Source organism: Pezoporus flaviventris, unplaced genomic scaffold (assembly GCF_033815535.1).
Source record: "Pezoporus flaviventris isolate CSIRO_AGI_PZ_B2104156 unplaced genomic scaffold, CSIRO_AGI_Pfla_v1 ptg000005l, whole genome shotgun sequence".
Classification (NCBI taxonomy): domain Eukaryota; kingdom Metazoa; phylum Chordata; class Aves; order Psittaciformes; family Psittacidae; genus Pezoporus; species Pezoporus flaviventris.
The window spans coordinates 21,018,977-21,040,153 of NW_026892553.1; the positions used below are offsets into that span (position 1 = coordinate 21,018,977).

Genomic DNA, 21,177 nt, shown 5'->3' on the forward strand with positions numbered 1-21,177 from the left:
CCCCCTGCGAGAGCTCGGCATCCAGTGCATGGAAACGACAGAGGGGCCCGTGGCGCTCTCCGTGCCGGATGAGGTCCGTTCTCTTTGCGCTGCTAACTGACAAGTGCCCCCCCTTTGCTCCATCGCTCAGTGATGGGCTCGTTGCTGGGTCACATCACCCCTCGTGGCACCGTGCCTACGGCCCCAGCACTGCTGCACTGACCAGAGCTGTGCTCCCCACGGCATGGCAGCAAACCCAGCCCTGCCCCTGCCCTCGCTCCCATGCTTGTGCCATAGAGCACCTATAGAAATACCCCATCAGCTCCAATGGGGGGCTCAGCCAAGTGCAGATGTGCCCTGCTGCATGTCCCTGCCTCACTGGCACCAGCTCCTGTATCCCCAAACCACTGTGGGTCTCAGAACCCACCCTGGAGCCTCCACAGGCCTCAGCACCCATCCCTAAGGCACTGCAGCTATAGGGAGAATCACAGACTGGTTTGTGTTGGAATGGACCTTAAAGCTTCTTTGGGGACCCTGTGCCAGCATCTCACCACCCTCACAGGGAAGAACTTGTGCCTTAATGTCTAATCAAAACCTCCCACTTCAGTTTAAAACCGTTCCCCCTTGTCCTGTCCCTACATAGAGTAGCAGCACCTACACAGAGTCGATACCTAGGTCTTGAAAGGATGCAGTGACACAACCCTTCTGGTTTCAGCTACCAGCTGCTGAGGCCTTGAGAGTGCAGTAACTGATGATATAATCCAGAATCTAAAGAGCACCAAGGGCCACAGCAGGTTTGCAGCCCCAGCCCTGTGTGGCAGGGTACATTAGGAAGTGCTGTCAAGCTCTTTATGTCTATGTAGAAGCTGATTTTTCTCAGGATGGTGTGTGCTTCTCATAGCTTCAAGGCAAACAAGTGCAGCTGATGCATGTGCTTAACCAAACAATTTGAGGCAACATATTGTGGCTGAGCTGTCTGAACAGCTGAAACGGCTCCGCAGACTGTGCCCAGATCCTCTTCTCAGGGTATGGAGACATAAACCAACCACTGAGAAGCGACAGCCACAACAAGGCTTGCACCAGAACTGAGCATCCACACCCCTGCCATCCTGGGCTGCTTCCTCGTGTACTGGATGCTCCTCCAGAGGCACCACGGGACTGATCTGCAGCCCAGACCCCCCCCGTGTGCTGGGTGCACCCCAGAGTGTGAGCAGCAGCTCAGGGAGGGGATCCTGCCCCTCTGCTGTGTTCCGGGGAGACCCCCACTGCAGTCCTGATCCAGCTCCATGGCCTCCTCTGGCCTCGCTCTGACAGCTCCACATCCCTCTTGTGCTGCTGCCCCACGGCTCGATCAGGGCTGCAGGGGGCCTCCCCAGAGCACAGCAGAGGGGCAGGATCCCCTCCCTGAGCTGCTGCTCATGCTCCTTTTGATGCAGAAGAAATGAAGTTTCCCATCCTATCTCTGGGTACCCAAGCATCCTTTGTACCCTTACAGGGTCTGGTCACAGAACCATGGCTCCCCAGGGAGCTTGAGAGAGCCACCGTGCCACTGAGAGGTCCTCATCTGATGCATAAAGCCCAGGAGAAGACGGTCCTTGACTTTCATCTGATGATCTTCCAGCTTTTAACTGTTGAACTGGAAATATGTCCCAGCCTTTGGGACTCTCAGATTGATCTGAGCTGTTTGCTGCCCGCAAGTTTGTGCCCATGCTGCCGATTTAGTTAGGAACACACTGAGAAAACAATAACCTTGCTGCCTGCCAGCTGGGCTGAGTCCACTCTGAACAACAGAAGAGCTTAAAAGGCCAACACCACAATTTATTTTACTGAAGAAACCCCTGAAGTTCTTGGCCGCACAGCTGGAAACACAATGACAAAGAAAAGCATTGAAGAAGTCAAGCACTGCAAGCACAGAGCAGGCTCTCAGCCCTTAAAGCTGCTCACCAGTGTTCCTACAACTGCCCCAGCTAATGGCAGCCCTAGGGGACATTACCTCAATGCTGTGGCTTTCCAAAGGAGCATGAGGCTGGCTCCAGGAATACTCAGTGTCCATGAAGTGCTGCTGTGGGTACACAAAACTCCCTTACGTGACTGCATGCAGTCAGGCTTGGTCGACTCTGGATCCTCTTGCGCATGGCTGTGACACCTCACTGCACACAACCTGGGTCTGGCTGGGGGCTGGAACACACAACCCCTTGGCTTCATGCTGTCCCGCCTGCGGGACACGCGCTGCCTTGGCACGTCCTCGCCTGCCTGCCTCCAGAACCGTGCTGGTTCTCGTGGCTGTGCTGGACTTGGAAGGGCCAGAGCACAGAAACAGCTTCTTGCTTCAGGACGTGTGCGCTGGCCACGCTCTGGGACACGTCCCTGGGCAGGGCAGAGGTGCTGCCTGCAGGCAGGCTGGGCCCGGCCGCCCCGTTCCACCTCTGCATGAGTGCAAGAGCTGAGCCCTCAGGAAGCTTTCTGGTTGCTGTTACTGCTGCCCCAGCAGAGAGCACAGTCCCAGACCGGCAAGAGCCACGTGCGAGAAACCTGCTTCTAATTTTGAGTTTATTTCTGTCCCTTTTTCTGTGCCAGTGTTTTCCTGTAGCCTACGCAGCTCCTCTCCCTCCCCAGTCAGAACAAGCATTCCCTTGATGGCATCCTGATGGAGAGCTTTCTTCACTCATCTTTGCCTGAAACAAGCCAAGCATTCTATTCTCTTCCCATTAAAAGGGCTCTCTACGGCCCTGCCTGGACTTGTACCCCCTCATCGTGCCTATTCCCATGGCTGCTGCTCAGTCCTGTCTATGTTTGAAAGCAAAAGTGCCAACAAACCGTAACAAAGCGCAGCAGGCAATCACATTCACTCACCTCCAGGAGAAAAGATCTGGCTAAGGAAAACCACCATTTGCTCACCATGGTTTGCTGCATGGAGTCAGTAACGCATCCCAGCACCCGCAGGACAGCCTGGTAGAGGATGCAGGCAGTCTCCTCTTCAGCAACACGCAGGAAAGGTGCAGGATAGACCAAATGCCTGTAATCTGAGGGTTAGCACAGCTGAAACCTCTGCAGAGCATCTGCACTTACCTATTGCTTTGAGCAGCATCATGATCTTTGGGAAGTGTGGGCTCCACAGGGAGCACTGAAGTCTTCCTACCCAGAAAGCCACAGAAGAGCTGTTGTAGCCTTCAGATGCCTTCGCTGAGCATCCGCCTGTTCCTCTGCAGGAGGAGACACCAGCATCAGCAGCGCACATCAATGTGAAACAGCTCTAAGCAGGCAGTGGTCTAACAGGCACCAGCCTCCAGCTCGACTGCAGTGTGTCACAGTGTAAATAACTCCGAGTGCCACAATTAGATCCTATTAACAACACACTGGGTAATTAGCTGTATTTTAATTAAACATTAAGGCATCCAATTTGTTGAACTAATTACGATTCAAGCACAGGAAAGTTGAGGAGAGTGGATTTCCCTTGCCCCTGTGGGATGCTGCATGATTCATTTCTCGTCACCTAAGTGCTGGTAGACACTGCAGTGACAAAGCAGCAGCAGCATCCCAGGGATCTGTTGGGTAAACTGTAGTTATAGGCTAAGAGATCCTTCATTTTTTTGGGAAGCAGACCGGGGGCACCATTCATGGGAGATGTTAAGACACAACAAGGATTCACAGAGCCATGGAATGGTTTGTGTTGAAGGGACCTTAAAGATCCTCCAGTTCCAACCCCTGCCACTGGCAGGGACACCTTCCACTAGAGCAGCTTGCTCCAAGCCCGTGTCCAACCTGGCCTTGAACACTGCCAGGGATGGGGCAGCCACAGGGCTGGAATTGGATGAGCTTTAAGGTCCCTTCCAACCCAAACCAGGCTGGGGTTCTATGAAAATCACCCACCTGAAGACTTTCCATCCCCGTGTTGTTCTGGGCTTGCAGCATCCCTGCACAGCCCAGAGGGAATGACACATCGCAGAGATGTTTGTTGACTCCTGACAGCTTCAGAGCACAAGTTTCAGTGTGGGTAAAAGCGAGCAAGTGGAAGACCTGAGACTTAAAGAAAAACGAGTTAAAAACAACTTCAAACTGAAACAAGTCAAAGCATTTTTTGGCTCGTGCGCCCCCAGCAGTACATTATCACCAGAGCAGCCCACATTTCGCAGTGACACCTACGGCTGCGTTCCACCTCCCATCACAGGATTCCTCCCTGGCTGTTCAGCTAGTCACAAGCTTTCAAGGGAAGACTGAAGCACAACGACACCTCTTGCTGCTCTCTGGGGGCTCTGGGATGCGCATGTTCATACGTGCAGATGTATGTGTACATGTACCCACCTCTGCTCTTCTACTGCTCCAGCCCAAGGCTTGGTCATCTTTGGGGGCTTTTTCCCAGAAAAAAAGCTTCTGATGCCTTTTCTGCCCCAGCCTGAAACGGAGACAAAGACAAGTGCAGCTCTTGGCTGGGCATGCAGCTACCCTAATGATACTGGGACCCAGGGAGGAAACCCATCCAAGAGACATCTGCATCTTTATCGCATGCCGGATGCTGCTTTGGAATGCCAGATTAGCCTGATCTGTCTGCAAGAACAGCAGACACTCTTCATTAGTAGCTCAAAGCTAAACAATATTTTTGAAGACCTGCTTGTGGTTTGCTTTTTTCCATTATTTTCTTCCTTTGGAATTTGGGTCTCCCTCTCCAGGGCCCTCATGGCTCCAGCACATCACACGACTGCAGCCAGGCTGATGACTTGGAAGGGAAGAGCACTGGCCATGCTGCACGTCAGTGCTGAACCTCTTTGTAGGGCTGCCCAGGAAAAAGGCACGAATGGGTGACAAGAGAAAGGCACCAACCACACTGTCCACGCTGACTACTCACACATCCCCTAACATGAGCATCTTTAATTTATCACTCAAATAAAAGCTATTGCTGACTCACGGGTCGTTAAAACAAGGAGAGCCATGCTGAGGTGGGATGCCTTGAAGATCCTCATCACTGGCTCTTCCCATGTGCCACATCCTCTGGGTAGCAGCTTGCATCTTCAGCAAGCACAAGACTGAAGGAGCAGCCCCTTGTCCTCAAAGGACAGCCTCTGAGGTCCTTGGAGATCTCCAAAGTCACCATGGTTGTCTCCATGGAGGCCACACTCCAGACTTGGCTGTGTGGAGCAGTTCATCGCAGATTTAGATGAGCCAGCTCAGGCCTGGAAGCCAGGTGGCTGAGCCAGAGCAAACGTGGCAGCAATGTGAGGAAGGCTGCGAGCCCCTACAGCTCAGGAGGGGCCAGTGCACGGGCTGGTTCATAGCATCACCCCTAGTAGCCTCCTCAGTGCAAATCAAAGAGAGTGGTCTGTTCGCTGGGTCAGACCCTCCATGTGCATGCTCCATCTCTTGGGCAGCCTGCCCATGCATGTCCCATCTGGTTAGGGAAGCAAAGCACTCAACACGCTGCAGCCTACGGCACCATTTCCACTTGATGGGCCCAACCTCAAAACCAAGCACCACCACCCACTGCTTGTAAGACAAACCCATACCTGAGCCGAGGCTTGAAGACTCACACAAGGCTTCCAGTGGGTACTCCCACAGCCACCAGGCAGCCCCAGGGCAGGACTTCTTGAGGCACCACCACGGTTAATGGCTACAGCTCAGCAGAGCAAAGCTGCTGAGGAACAACCTGACTTTGGGTGAGTTGCAGAGAACTAAATCCATTCTTCAGACTGAGGTAACGTTTAAACTCTAATTTTTAACAGCTATTCCTGGAGGGAGGGAGGAAGGAGAAAAGGGGAAAGCGTTTATCACCATCTCTGCACTTGTAACCAGTCTGAAGCGCTGGTATCTGCTGATGCTCATTTCTGTGATTAAGCAGCTAAGGGCCACACTTCAGTTGTGGGAGGAGAAATGAAAGTTATCCTCAGGCTTATCCTCATTTTTTGTTGCTGTTTTGGTTTTGGCTCACAACATTTTTCACTCAGGAAAGATTTAAGTGGGGACGGATGAAAGGCAAAGAGGGCACATTCATTCCTCTGTGCTCTGACAGACCATGAAAGGAAAATTAAGAGCGATTAAACCAACAAACTTTCTTTAATAAATTAATAGCAGCATCACAAAACCCTGATGTGAATGACCCAAAGGAAGCTGGGTAAGTGACAGTGTCTGACCATTCACCCGCTGGCTGGGAGCGGGCGCAGGCGCTGTAAGGCAGTCCCCCTGGCTGTGGATCTGGACAAGTGATGGACATCAGAATGGGCTGACACATTTACACTTCTGGTGCTGAGGTTTTAAAAACATTTATAAAAATTCTGTAAATTCTCTGTTCAGTTCCCATTATTTACATCCAAATACAGCAGGTTCCCTTTTCCCCCATACAACAGAACCGGCAAGGACAAGATGTGAAGGCTGCTATGCAAAGACAACGCCTGTGTGTGGACTTATACCGAGTCTGAGGATGCTATGGAAAAGGAACTATTCACACATGACCTATTGACACATGTGCTAGAAGCAACTGGAATTCAACTTATTGCTAAATGCCTTCAGAATCTGGGGTTGTCTTTTAAATATATATATATGTATATATATGTACACCCTCACACATACATATACACACACATATACATGTTTGGAACAGATGTGCTATGAGTTCACCCAAGGCAAAAAAAAAGAACTTAAAAAGCAATGTGATCTTTCTGACCTTTTCTGTGCAGAGCACGGAAGAGCAGCCCCTGGAGGAACAAGTTTGTGCCTGTGGCCAGTCCTTTTCCTGCTGGTTACCAGACCTTTTTGGAGAGGCAAGTGGATTCCCAAGCATTCAAGCCCAGGGCAGCAGCAGCAGACTGACACATGGTGCATCTGCTGCCTTCTGCAAGCTGTAAGCTTTGCACTCGCCGGTCTTCATGGAAGTACTATGGATTTTTCCCAGGAAGGACTGAGGGAGAAGAGAGGATTATCAGCATATTAAGCTGGGAGCAGCCCAGCAGCAGATGTAACCTGCCAGTTGTGTTCCAGCAGCTGCCTCAGCAAGGTCGCTGCTGTACACAGCAATAGCACAAAGTTGTGCTGAAGCACTGGCAGAATTTTCCATTCCTTTTACAGGTTAATTTTGGTGGGATGAACGCAGCAAACGTGGGGTACAAGGAGTTCATGCTGGTAAAATGCAATTTATCCATGCCTAGTGTAAGCTCTTCTCTTCCAAGGGTTTTCATAGTCAGAGGCTGTCAGCGATGCTAAAGGCATCTGTGTTACATGAGCGCTGCAGCATTTGTGTAGTAGTTAATGGAGATATAAAAAACTTATGGGTTGGCATTAGGCAACACTCTGCACAAGGAAAATTGCATGAGAGGCATCACCCCAGAGGCACACTGCCAGAAAGACACAATGCCCTGGGAGGGTTTTCTACACAAGGTAAAATTAATTCAAATGATACGTGGTGTGAATTAAAAGCATTAAATCCCAACGCGGATGCTTTCATTAAGATGTAAGTGGTTAACATGATCTACTATAATTTACTTTGGGAGTCAAATGGAATAAATCAAGTTTAAAAGTTAATCCAGAGTAATCTTCCATGTAGACTGGCTCCAGGTCTGCTTCCTTCCTGTCCCTGGGCATCATTTGCTTGTGAACCATGTCACCAGCAAACTATTCCAGTCACATCCTCTGCCCAGCCCCTGCTGAGACAGGAGAAATGAGCAGGGACCCTCGTTCATGCCTCTCTCCCAGCATCGCTCAGGTAGGCACATCCTGCACCTCACAGCCCGACCCCGACCAGCTCCACGTGTGCAGCAGCTTCTGCTCTACACCCAAAGCAGTTTTACCACCAGTACTGCAAGACTCATGATGCTGAAAAATCAAAGCAAACGCTAAAGAAGCTAAGGAACAAACAGATGCAAGGACCGAGAAGACAAGAGCTCTGCCAAAGCCAGAGTGCTCTTCTCCAGGTCAAACAAACCCTGATCATCCAAGCAATCTGTGCCATCCGCACTGAGCACATCTTGCTCTATCCCAGAGCTGATGATTAGCTGTAAGACCAAAGGAAGGCTTTTTATAAATCTAGGGCCCTCCATCTCTGAAATGCCTGAAGCACATAACTGGGGCTCGCTCTGTTTCTCGTGCTGCTCCTCCAAGTGTGCAAGTGACCCCAGTCAGGATCGCAAACCCACACCAGAACTTCATTCCCCGCCTCCCTTAGGGGAGCCGGAGCCTCCTGGGGAACTGAAAGAAAACAGCAGGATGGGAGGGGGTGTCAAAACCCAACAGAGGTCCCTTGCAGGGCAGGACTGCCCCAGTACGGCAGCAAGCCACTACCCGTAACAGGACGAGTCTGCCCACTGCCTGCACAGCCCCTATGCTTCCATATGTCTCTCTGCCAGGTTTCTGTACAGTCTTTACACGGCACAAGTAGGGGTGAGGATTTAAAGTATATATTTACTGTCAACTTGAAAAAGAAAGTTCTACTGACCAAGTCTAATAGCATGTATTTGATATATAACTATTAACGTGCCATTCTGGACTCCAGCAAATGCCACCTGAGATAAATATTCAGCATTTTTGTTCATGCACTGGAAGAAGAATTCAAACATTTTGTCCATGACATATGCAAAGTAACTAAGAGTTCTGATCTAGTATTAACAGTAAATATAGAACCTTAAACTTCACTGCATTTATACTAATATATATGATCTTAAGTACTGGACTGGAAAGACAACTCCTTTTTCTTTAAAAAAAAAAAGCTTTGTTCAGAATGCAATATTTACATGGTCCTTTGACCAACACTTACATTTTTATACAATATACTTTGGCTACGGATAACCCGCAGCAAAAGGCTGTGTGAGCACCTTTACACACAGCTCACTCTTTCACTTATAACATTACAGCTGTTTATGGACAGCTCTGAAGTCCCTGGTTGCATTTCCAGGCCCTCCTCAGCATCATCTAGTACCATGCTATTGAGTTCGTTGCCATTTCGATAACTAGTTAAAGTCAGATCTTTGCCATATAAAGCTGTTGAAGCCACATTCAGACACTGATTCTGCCGCAGGGCTGACTTTTTACTGGTCTTGTAGAGGCAGCGGATGTAATTGGAAAAAGCCCTGCGGTACGTCTTGTTGAAGAGTGTGTATACTAGGGGATTGACCCCAGAGCACACATACCCCACCCAAACAAACACATCAAGGAGTTCACTCAGCAGGTCTCTGTCGCAGGCTTCCTTGCAAAGGACAGACATGACGTTAGTGATGAAAAACGGGCACCACATGATAAGGAACAAAAAGAAGACGATGCCCAGGACCTTGGAGGCTCTTCGCTCATTGTTGATGGACTGCATAGTTCCTTTCCGAAAGAGCACTGCCTCCTTACTTACAGGAGAGTTCAAGTGAGATGCCCCCTCGTGATTGTGAAGCATCGAAATGTTCTCTGCGTTGTTTTCCTTCTTGAGGCAGTTTACGCTGCTCCTCCTCTGCTTGGGCACCTCTCCGCACATGAACACCGTTGCCTGTCTCTGCAGCACCTGGACAGTCAGGCAGTACGTGATCACCATGATGATGAGAGGGATGAAGAACGCCATGAAGGATCCAATGAGGACAAAGTTCTCGTCATTGAGGACACAGGTCCCATTTACGAACACCCTGGAGTCATCCTGCAAACCAATGACTGGAATGGGCATAGATATCCCTAGAAGAAAGAGACCAAAACAAGAGACTGTTACCTGGACGGACAGGGCCCCAAAGAGGCAGCAGAAATGATGTGGGTCCTGCATGCATTTAGCCCACTGCCTCAACCTGTCCCAAAGAGAAGCTACTAGTCCCACATGGAAGGGAAAACCTCATGTACCAGCTCCTGGGAATGCAGCTCCAGGACACGAACACCCTCTACTGGGATCAACTGCAGCTTTGCTGTGCTCCGCAGCTGGCATAGTGAATGCAGCATCTCTCCTTTATCAAGTCCTTTTCCAGCATTAATTGCAGTCATTACCCTGCTCTGTTCCAGCTGGCCACTCCATGCCTGCCAGATTGGGGAGGTTTTGAAATCATTGACATAGGGTGGATAACAGCAAATTTGAAAGAGGAAAAAATACCAAAATGCAGAAGAACCCCAGCTATTGAGGTTTAGGAGCAAGTTTCTTAAAGAAATTAAAATAAACCTGATAGAAACATGGCCACTTCTGCCAGGGCATCACGGACACATGGAAAAAAAGCTCCTGGCTTCCTGGGTCCTTATGCACTGATGATCTAGGCTCAGGCAGGCAGAGGTCCCTGCAAGCTCTGCCTGCCCAGGCATTTCATCCACGAGCAGCGTGAAACTGAGAGGTACCACAGACATAGCTTGAATTCTTAGAGGCAATTACACAGCTGAAGGAAAAGGCTGCAGAGTACATCTGCCTGATTCCTATCCCTCTATCTCGAATAGAGGGCCAAGAACTGGGATGGGCAAAGTGAGAGTAGAAGGGGTGCAACTAAAACGGTTACAGAGTGACTTGATGGTCTGAAATCAGAACCCCAGTGATAAACCCTCTGGCTGAAAAGGAAGGAAACTTTAAATGCCTCGATTACAACAACTAGAGCACAGCTTCCACCTGCTCCTAAGCACTAAACAGTCTAATAAGCCTTGGGAATCACTGCACTTGCCAAGGCAGTTTCCCGTACATTCTGGTGGCACAGCGCTTCTTAGTCATGGACTTCATCGCAGACAAATGCGACTAAGAACATGTTGGATCCCTTTTCCTCTCCAGCATCACCCAGCACAGTTTGTTTGTCCAGGATTTCAGGACATCAGGAGTCCTGGATGGAGGGCCTCTGACTATGTGTCTGTGCCATTTGGCACATGGGCAGAGCAGACAGCATGTCAAGCCCGGAGCATGACTGCCCAGGACTGCACATAGCTGCCTGCACCCACGGCTAGCCAGTGACTTGTCCCTCACAGAGTGAAGGAATGAAAGCATTTTGAATACCTCTAATTCAGATGCATTTACTTACTGTCCTCCAACACTCTTTTCCTCTAAAGAATACATAGCTATACTCTTGTTCTATTCTACCTTCTGAAAGTCATCATCAATTTACTGCGGGGACAGGAAGAAGAGATGCCAGAGTACCGGATCTCCCTCTGCCCTGGCTCAGTCCCAGACAATGGCAGATCCGAGACCTTCCAAACAGATCTGTCTAGACACAGCCAAATCCGGCAAAAGCAACAACATATTTTGGAATACCACAACCTATGCGTACGGGTGAACATGGAAAAGACATGGTGGGCCAGGTCTAGTGACACTGTCGTGGGTTTATCTAGCCCTGTCTCATGTCTTTGGTGGGTACCAGACGTTTAGGGCCATGGTAGAGGATGGGGCAGTCGTCAGCATTACAGCTTAGACAATTGCACAGCAAGAAGCTGCGTCCACACCTCATTTGTAAAACAACCTTTGAGAGAGCTGTTTTCTGTGGATCCTTGACTTCATTCATAACCCCACTGTGCTCAGCAGCATCCGGCTCCACGGCCTGTTTGCCTTGTGAGCAAAGTATTTCTTGTTCATCTCACATTTGCTGTCTGATAATTTCCTTTGACTCCCCTCACTTCCTCTACTGTGAGAAACAGTGAATAATCACTCTCCGGTCTCCTTTTCCACCTTCGCAGTGATTTTATAGACCTTCATCATCCCTGCTGTCTGACATCTCTTTTGGAGCTGAGGAATGCTGCTCTATTTACTCGCTCTCCTCATGCCAAACTCATTCTGTGCATTTGATGCTCTATTTCTTTCCAAATTCCTCTCTGTCCTTGTACAGAAGCAAACAGACCCACACATCCCAGCAGCCAGAGCAGCACAAGGTCCTTTGCGCTGCCCTTCCTACCCTCTGACCACCCGGCTGCCCGTGAGCTTTCACTCCATGGGCACAGCTGCGGGGCTGGCCATGTCCTTCCTTAGCTTCTTCACCCAAACAATAACCGATGCTGAGACCGCTGTTGTGTTTGGATTGCTTTTTCTGGGGGTTGCTGGGAACAGCACAGGTCCTATAACGAATCCTGTGGGACTCTGTATTTCTAAATAGAAAGAATCATATGTCAAAGAGATTAACCAGGGCGTTCTTCCATTCCAGCTAAGTGTCCTCCAGGATTCTGAGGAAATACATCTGCAATTGCTCATTACCATAAAATGACAAATTGCCAGTAATCTAGTGACGGAATGTCTTCTGACAAATAATGATTCTAAATGCCTTCTGTGGTCATAGGATGTGTTTCTTAGCTCAAGTGATAATTCCAGGATTTTCCCTCTGCGTGCTAATGCTTATCAGCTTAACCTTGGCAAGGCAGTTGCCTCCTTTCTGATACATTAACCCCTATTACCTTGTCTGTGCCAAATCCCTGTGACTGCAAGAACCTTCATCCCATCAAGCCATTGACTCTTTATCGTTAAAGACATCTTTGTACTGCCTTGGCTCCATCAAACCCCAGGCATTCGGGAAGTGGTGGCAGGTGCACAGAGCAGTCTTCTTGCAAAGAAAGCTGAATTAGGCCGATGGTATTACACTGGGATTGTATTTCCACGGACCGTTTTATGCTTTAGAGCCATCTATAACATATATCCTTTGACATAAAACTCCAAAATGAATAAAGGGTCGTTCATGAAGTAGTCATTATTGGATTTAGTATTATTGCTTTAGCCAAGGGAAAAGAGATGAGGTTTCAGGACATCTTCATGGTCACACACATAAAGCACTTTTGGGAAGAATAACCTAGTTCTGGGGTATGATGAATACACAAACCAAGAGCACTGCCAGCAGCCTACAGCTCTGCATGAGCATGACATACCTCAGCACTGATGGCAGGTAGCTGCTGTAATGGAAAAGTGACCTCTACCTCTCTCGTAATAAAGTGGGATTTTAAACTGAGAACGCACAGAAGAGAGAGAGCACCAGGTCTTTGCTCCCTCCTCCAGCCCAGGAAAATTCCAGCACTAACAGCAGTAGGAAGAAAGATGCCCTTGGAGGAGCTGCCAACACAGAGTCAGTGAGCTGCTAGCTCACCTAGAGCACTGCTCAATGGGGAGCATTGCTCTCATCTCAAATGCTTTCTTCTGCCTCACACTTCTCCTCTGCAACTCATTCTTCGTGATTTATCACTCACCCATTTCACAGTCCAGCCCTGGAGGGAGCTACGTCTGTTACACACCTTCGGCAATGGGGACTACCTCTACACCACCCCAGGAATGAGAAGTGAAGTGTGGAAGGCCCCAGACACCCCACGGGGACTTCCTTCATGGGGGATTACTGCAACACTGCTACTGCCACACGCCTCAATGTACAAATACCTGCTGCAGACACAGCTCATGCCCTGCCTGTGATGTCAATCGTGTTGCCCTAATCAGTGCATGCTGTGCTTATCGTGGTGCCCGGCCACGGGTAAGCATGAATGGCTGCTTTACTTGAGTTCAGCTCTTTGAATGAGTTATGGAGAAGGCATTCAACTCCACTTGAGCCAAGCAACCCACTGTACTAACACTGCGCTTGTCACTGCTCAAAACAGAACTCAGGTACTGAGCTGAGATGTTCAGCCTCAGAGGTGTCTCCCAGTTGTGTCAAATGACCCTTTCAAACCAAGGGGGCAGAGAATTCCCACAGAGGGGGGTTTGTTCCAAAGACTTCCAAGACAAAAGTGTTGTGAGCTGATTGCACATCACTCTCTGCTCTTCAGAGCAAACCTGATCACCTTGGTTGATGCTTGAGCAGTGCCCAGAGGAACTGCCTTTGCCCCAGGAAGAAGAGACAAGCAGCCACCACCGGACAGAAAGACAGGGACCAGGTCCCTGCTAGACTCAACACTGGGAGCTCTGTGCACCCTTCTGCCAGGCAGCAGCTTGGGCAGAACATCCCTTTTCACCACAGCAGTTCACAAGGGAGAAGATGAATATGAATTCTTCTCCCCTCCTTTAGCTTCTGTCTGACAGAGCAGCAGGAAGCAAGTCAGAGAGATATCCTTCCAGATTACAAATCCAATTACAGCTGTTATCCTATCTGCTCCTTGTCAGCTTTAAAGATGTTCTTAAGCCAGCAGAATGGTTCGCCAAATGGGGCTGAGATGATGCTGCGGACACAGAGAAACAGATGCTCTTCACAGACTCTCAATTAATAAAACAAAACCCAAATGACTGCAAATACAGCTTTGTAAAACATTCACTTGCTTGCTCCAGAGAAAGAGCTGGCTAAAAAGTCCAAATTGTCATTTACAGAGTTTAGATTGGATGAAAACCAGTAATGTTTTTGTGTTTAATCTCTTGTTTTCTTCAGTGAAAGCCCATAGACTGCTAGGAATTACTGGAAAGATGGAGCCTTTCATGATTATTTCCACTGCAAAAGGAAGTAATTTCCATTCTTTCTCACAACATTCTTATAAAAGAGGTTATTTTATTTCCTCCATGACAACCACTTTGCTAAAAACCAGAGGTCTGCATATGGATTTATCCTGTCTTTCCACACGTGGGATTCTCAGGGCTGAACACAAGAGGGACTGTATTTTGCTGCAGGTACGTGAGCTTGGGAATACCGGGACCACCTCCCCTAGTGTCTGGATTCAAAGCCTGCTGTGGTCCTTGGCAAAGGCTCTGCTGACGGACCGCAGTGTTTACATCCAGATCTTTAACCTCAGATTTACTATTATACAAAATAGACGTGGGTTGCGACTTTGAGACATTCACCTGAACGTTAGCAGCTGCTGTAACTGTGCATTAGCACAAGGTCTGAGAGAGGAAATAGGAACTGACTCCCCTAATCCTCTCTGAAAAGGGAAAACTAACCCAAACCTGCTTGGTTTGTCAGCAGAAGCATCTCACAGAGTGCCTGCAGGTTTCTCTGATGATAACAAACAAACGCAAGAAGTAAACCCCAACAGACAGCGGCCTCCTTACCATGAAAGCAGCAGAGCTCTTCAGAGGCAGGCTGAAGAACGTGGGCATTTGAAGTGTTCAAACCCTCAACGTTCCATTTATTCCCTGTATGCCAGCAGCCTAATGGCAGTGATTTCATGTGCTAATACAACAACCATGCACCTTCAGGGCTGCATTAGGTCTATTTTTATCTAACTGTTCTAATAAAACAACAGTGCCGGCCTTGTATTGGTTTAAAGGCAGACATAAAAGGGAGCTGAACTTTGACGGATCTCCCTGCCCCGCAACGAGCACAACTGCAAACAGCTAAATGTAATTACTGGCTGTGCCTGCACGAGGGGCTGACCTTTACTTAAACCTTGCGAGAGCGCTGAGCAGGCTGAGCCCCGATGGGAAATCAGCAAATGCCAGTGAAAGACAGAAGAAATAAATGATATTCCCCCCTGCCCTCACATTTTGCTAACTCACTTCTGCTTTGCTCAGCCGTGCGTTTCCAGCAGTGCTTCTGAACAAAGGCGATGGGGCTCCTGCTCACAGCGTACCCGGTGCCAGGGCTGGGCTTCCCCAAGCCTGTGCTGATGATGCTCAGTACCAGTGACCTCAGACAGGAGATCCCGGCATCTCGCTTGCCCCTGGGACCAGATGGGGCTGTCCATTCACCTTGTGTGAAAACACTGCGCACGTTATCACCATCTGCTGCTGTCCCAGGCAGAACCCTTCACTGGCGCCTGATGACAAACCCAAACTGATCCAGCTACTTTACCTGAAATCCCAAGGTAGCTCCCATGCTACAAGCTCAGCTTGTTACCAACTGCTGTGATCTCCCTCACCCTGGTAACTCCTGCTGAGGGGCTAGGGAGAACCATCACAGCATGATGGAATCAACCGGGCTGGGAAAGCCCTTCAAGCTCCTCCAGTCCAACCGTTCCCAGCACTGCCAAGGCCACCCCTAACCCATGGCACTGAGGCCTCGTCTCCACGAGGTGTGAACACTTGCAGGGACGGTGACTGCAGCCCTGCCCTGGGCAGCCTGTTCCAATGCCTGAGCACCCTCTGGGGAAGGAGATGCCCCTCTCAGGGCACATGAGTAAACCCACAGCCTGAGGGAGGCTACGTGAGTTAACTCCATCCCCCTTCACCTCCGTGCACCAGCTCCTCTTAGCCTGTAAGAAGGCTACAATTCCTTTTAGTATCAGTGGTGTCACTCCAAGCGTGTTCCCCAAACCGAGTATCCTTTCCCACTAGGATTATCCTGAGTGAGACAGGGGAAGGCTTAACTGATACCTGGAGGCTCTTCAAGGACGTCATTAGGACAGCTTGCAGGCATGGGGCTGCTCAGCCTATGTGAGAGAGGAACAGCAGCAAACCCCTGTTAGACATAAGATCACTTGATCTGTGATGAGCACTTACTGATCCTTGCAACACGTGTCTTTCGGACTTCCATAAATAGATCTCCTCAATAAAACGATGTAGTATGAAAGTTCAATGTGGATGTAAAATTCCTCTTTAAAGTTTAATATCTACCTTAAATCACAATGATAATGTTATTAGAGGGCCAGGGAGAGGATGAAAAGAAAAAACCTCCCATTTTGGCACAGCACATATCATCATATTACCAGAGTTCAACAGAGCAATTCCTTTGTCTGGTTACTTGCTCTGTTTTCAAACAAAAAAGGGGTCTCCTTATGGCACTGATACAATCACCAGAAGTTGAAGGATGGCCCTGTCTCAGGCACTTACCAAGTGAATGGAACCGACACTGTTACTAAGGATGCAAAGCTGTGAGCTGGGAAATTGGCAGCATGTGTCATTCCGGCGCTCTCTAGCAAATTACCAAATCTTGGGCTTTCTGGGAAGCAGAGGAAAACCCCTTTTGTGCCAGCAGGCTGCAGTGCAGGTCACCAGAGCTTCAGGATTCAAGGGCTTCACTTGTATTCCCATCGGAAGCAACACGAGCACACCCTTCCACATCACCGACGTCCCGTCAGTCACATTTCCAAAGTGAAGTGGTCATTCTCTTACATTGCTGTCACCCAGTTAACACCTTCCCCTGTGTTACACAGTGTGCATGAGAGTTTGACCAGCTCCTCATCACTCCTGCTGGGAGCTGCTCAGGGATCTCCTTGCTTGGCCAGGGTGCCCCCAAGCCACCTTCCTCACAGAGGGATGGATACAGGCAGTGCGGTGGGATGGTCAGCATCACGTATCACACGTGAACATCTCTGCACTCCAAGCTGTGCAAAGCCTGAAGTCTTGAAACAACACCAATTTCTGCCAGCTCATATCTCCCACTGATTTTCACTTTCAGTCGTGTTGCATTGCCAGCCTCAGTACAGCGCTATCTATCACAAGCCTCACAGTTACAAGCCCAGCACTTCACAGCCCCCACTTTAACTGAACACAGGAAAACCTTGCTCAGGCCACGTTTGCTAAGCACAGGACAACTGGCAGTGATGGACCTGAATCTAGAACAGAGAGGACTTTGGAAAGACCCATTCATAAAGTAATTGTCAACAGACGGGAGGGCTCTGTTATGTTCCCCTGCTTAAAAACCTAATCATAGGTTTAGGCTTGTGCAACCTGCCAAATTTATAGCTCAGTGAGCAAAGAACCTCTATTATGTAGTTTGCTGTCAGCATTAACATTCCAGGAAAAGAGAACGCAAAAGCGACTAAATTAAGATAAATTACATGCTTTTTACTTCCTTTTTTAAATTCTGCTTCAGGAACCGAATTCAGAATTCTTTACATGGGGTGCATTGAAGTTTCTTCATTCCAGCTGAAGTAGGATTTAGGAAATGCAAACTGAGCAGCCTGCACTTCAGTTTTGCTCTGAATTTGGTATTTGATCATGCAGAGGAATGTACAAATCTTTTGTGATATTTAATACTGAAGGATGGAATTTAACTTGTTCCATCCTCTGGAAAATTGTGCGGGGTTTCACTGGGTCCACCTGGAAAGCTGTGTCCAGCTCTTGGGCAGCAGCACAAGAGGGACGTGGAGCTGTTGGAGCGAGCCCAGGGGAGGTCAGAGAGCTGCTGCGAGGGCTGGAGCAGCTCTGCTCTGGAGCCAGGCTGAGAGAGCTGGGCTGGGGCAGCCTGGAGAAGAGAAGGCTCCTTAAAGGGAGACCTTAGAGCAGCTCCAGTGCCTGAAGGGGCTGCAGGAAAGCTGGAGAGGGGCTTGGGACAAGGGATGGAGGGACAGGCCAAGGGGAATGGCTTGAACCTGCCCGAGGGGAGACTGAGATGAGCTCTTAGGCAGAAGCTCTTCCCTGTGAGGGTGCTGAGGCGCTGGCACAGGGTGCCCAGAGAAGCTGTGGCTGCCCCATCCCTGGCAGTGTTCAAGGCCAGGTTGGACACAGGGGCTTGGAGCAAGCTGCTCCAGTGGAAGGTGTTCCTGCCCGTGGCAGGGGTTGGAGGTGGGGGAGTTTTAAGGTCCCTCCAACACAAACCATTCCATGATTCTACGATTCTATGAAATCTCTGTAAGACCGCACTTTATTCAGGCAAAAAAGGCAATATGGCAGAGGGAAGCGGTCAGACACTTCTGACCCTGCCTCAAAGATCTCTTTTATAAAGAGCACTGAAAGAATTCCCCCCAAAAATTCCTTTCCTTCACATAATTCCTGACATTACAGAAACCTCTGGCTATCATTTTGCCTTTCTTCCCTCATTTTACTGCTGCTTTATTTATCACTTTTTATCGGAGTGATACAAAAGTGCCTTCTTTTATGTCTACTCCTCATTTACTATGACTTCAGGTTTGCCAGCTCAGTACTAGCAGCAATCCTGCTGTGGCAGAGTGTAACACAAGCTCCAAAGCCTGCACAGGAGCAGTAAATCCCTCTCTGTTACCCTGCCTTCATTCTGCACCACTTCACTTGAACCACTGCCACAATCTGAGCGAGTTTATCGGCAGCAACTGCACTGTAGATGTCATTTGTACCGGCTGGGTTTTCCTTCCATAGGCTTTGCTACTGCTACTTTCTGCTTTAGTTACTTAGCAGTTTTATGATACCATTTGTCTGTCTTATTGGCATATTGCTATGAACACAGCAGCAATGCTTCAGCATCAGAAGTGGTGGGGTTCTGAAAAATGACTGCTGCTTCTTTTGGTCGCTGACCAGCTGCAATGAAAGACTTGTGTTTCCCAGCAATCATCTCTTACATTCAGGCATGCAGGCCAGGTAAATTAATTTGAGTCTCCTCTTAAAAACCCTAAATGAAAATTGGAGGAACACTATCATTCATTACGACACGGTGAAGATCATGAGCCGCATTGCTTACCTATGGATATGGTCCAAACTGCAGCAATTTTCATAATAGCCTTGGTGCGGGAATTGAAGCGGCTGTGCTCAATGGGATTGCGTATTGCTACATACCGATCAAGAGAGATGGCACAGAGATGCATAATAGATGCAGTTGAAAAGAGCACATCTAGGGAAATCCATATAGGGCACAACTGTTTAGGCAAAGGCCAAGCATAATCTGAAACATAGAGAGAAAAGAAATGAAAGGAAAAAAAAGGAAAGGAAATAATCTGGGAAGCCAGGCCATCATTTCTGAGAAACCTGCGGGGTATTTTAACCCTACGAGACCAGCAAGGGGCACGTGCATGAGGAGGGGACAAGGAAACCTCTCGCAGGGCCTCTCTCCAGGCAGCCCCTGGCTCCCGACACTCGGTAAACCCATACCCAGTTCCCCCACATCTGTTTTCCACGAGCAGTAGCTAAAGGCAAGCGAACATTAATTTGGCAGTGCCTCCAAGGGACCATTCTAACTCCGCTCCCCTCTTCATCTCTCAGCCACATCTGCACAAAATCAAATGTTACATTAATTTACATTACCTCACCACAGCCTTAGAATGGCTCGCACAGTGCTACGTGGCATTAGCTTCCCCCAGAGCCTTGCTAAAGCTTTCCTGATACATACCTCTCAGTTCCTGTCTGCTGAGGAGCAAGGCAGCAGCCAGGTTTTTCTAACAACTAGCTATATGACAGTACTTTACCTTAAATATTCCCCCTAGGCAGCGTGCCTTAATAACAGAGGAATAGCTGCCTCCTTACAGAGCAGCTGGGACTGAGCGCCTGAAATCTGGAAACTGCTTTGAACGCAGGCAGAGCTGAGTGTTATCCTTTACAGAAACAAGTGTGCCAGCAAACTGAACAGACCAGATAGCCACCTCTGCCAGCAGCTGGCACGCAGCTCATTTGGGTGCCTTCGTTCATCATTACTCAGTTTACTCAGAGCTGAAGTACAGCTGGAGAATAAAAGTGACCCAGAAAAAACCTCCAGGGGCACTGGTATTTAAATCAAAGCACAGAGAAAATTGATTTGTGAATGATACTCCCATGTTAATGCTCAGAGTGGGCTGTGTGAGATCAATAACACGTCCTGCCAAGCTCTAACGCACTTATCAAAACAAATCAACAGTATCTATAGCGGCTGAAAGCATGAGAGGTTTCATGACAGTTGAATACTGAGATATTCTTGTGTCTTCATTCCAAACATGGGTATCTAAAGCAATCTCAAAGTTCACCCCAAGGATCAGAAACATCACTCTGCAGAATCAATGTCATACTAAGCACAAGGCAGCTCCATCCTACTGCTCGCGAGTGGAAAGGGAGAAATGTTAGTCTCAGAAAGCACATTTTGAAACAGATTACCCAGCCACGAGAGACCCAGGACACCTCACATGCACAAGCCAAGATGAACTGAACCAGAGCAAGTCATTACAAACTGTCCAAGCGCAGCCCAGGAATCCTACACACAGAGCATGGCAGGACGAGACAGACACATTAGCTCATTTTACCAGCGGGAAACCCACGGGAGATGCACTAAGTAACTCACAAAACCCACATAACAAGACCTCAGCTCCTGGGAGATAAACCATTTATGTCAGCAAGTTTGCACCACTCCTACTAGATGGACTGTAAGTGGACTGAAATTCAATGTAGCAAGCAAGAGGTGCTTATCAAAGGGAACTGAGTAAAGCACTTTGTGTCTGGAGCATCTTTACTCTAAAGGGCACGTCTGCAGTGCAAATGAATTGAACTTGGTTAAATGATGACTCAGAACCTTTATGAAGCGATGATCAAATTCTGTGCGCCCTGCTCTTGTTCACACTTTGCAATAAGTCAGGGCTTCGTTGGCATCAGCCTGTAAATGAGCTCAGAGCTCCAACAAAGCACACCTCTGAACTGCTGGGTCTTTAATGATGCCTCCAGGGAAGAACAAGCCTGATCTCCTTCAAGCAGGACCTAACTCCCTGTACAGCCCCAGGCTTTTGCTGTCAGCCCAAGCTAAAACACATTCAGTCACACTTTATCCCTCCCTACTTCATCCCTTAAGCTGCTTTCTGATACAGGCTGAAAGGAGT

General features: G+C 48.8%; 1 protein-coding gene and 1 long non-coding RNA gene across 4 annotated transcripts in view; both read right to left on the reverse strand.

The window, feature by feature from the left end:
* Positions 1-3,714: 3,714 nt before the first annotated feature.
* On the reverse strand, positions 3,715-6,636 carry LOC133265601 (uncharacterized). The gene is made up of 3 exons (XR_009742033.1): positions 5,478-6,636; positions 4,123-4,372; positions 3,715-4,002 (listed from the first exon to the last, which is right to left on the reverse strand). It is a non-coding gene; the product is annotated as an uncharacterized LOC133265601 (long non-coding RNA).
* Positions 6,637-8,341: 1,705 nt separating this feature from the next.
* Positions 8,342-21,177, reverse strand: part of HTR2C (5-hydroxytryptamine receptor 2C) — a 186,984-nt gene continuing 174,148 nt past the window's right edge. For 2 of the 3 annotated variants that reach the window (XM_061446290.1, XM_061446292.1), the window contains exons 3-4: positions 19,086-19,286; positions 8,342-9,606 (exon numbers count right to left, since the gene is read on the reverse strand). In XM_061446290.1, the coding sequence (XP_061302274.1) occupies positions 8,774-9,606; positions 19,086-19,286 (1,034 nt within the window). In that variant the 3' untranslated portion in view covers positions 8,342-8,773. The remainder of the gene's footprint in view (positions 9,607-19,085; positions 19,287-21,177) is intronic. The other variant, XM_061446293.1, reaches the window with a different exon arrangement.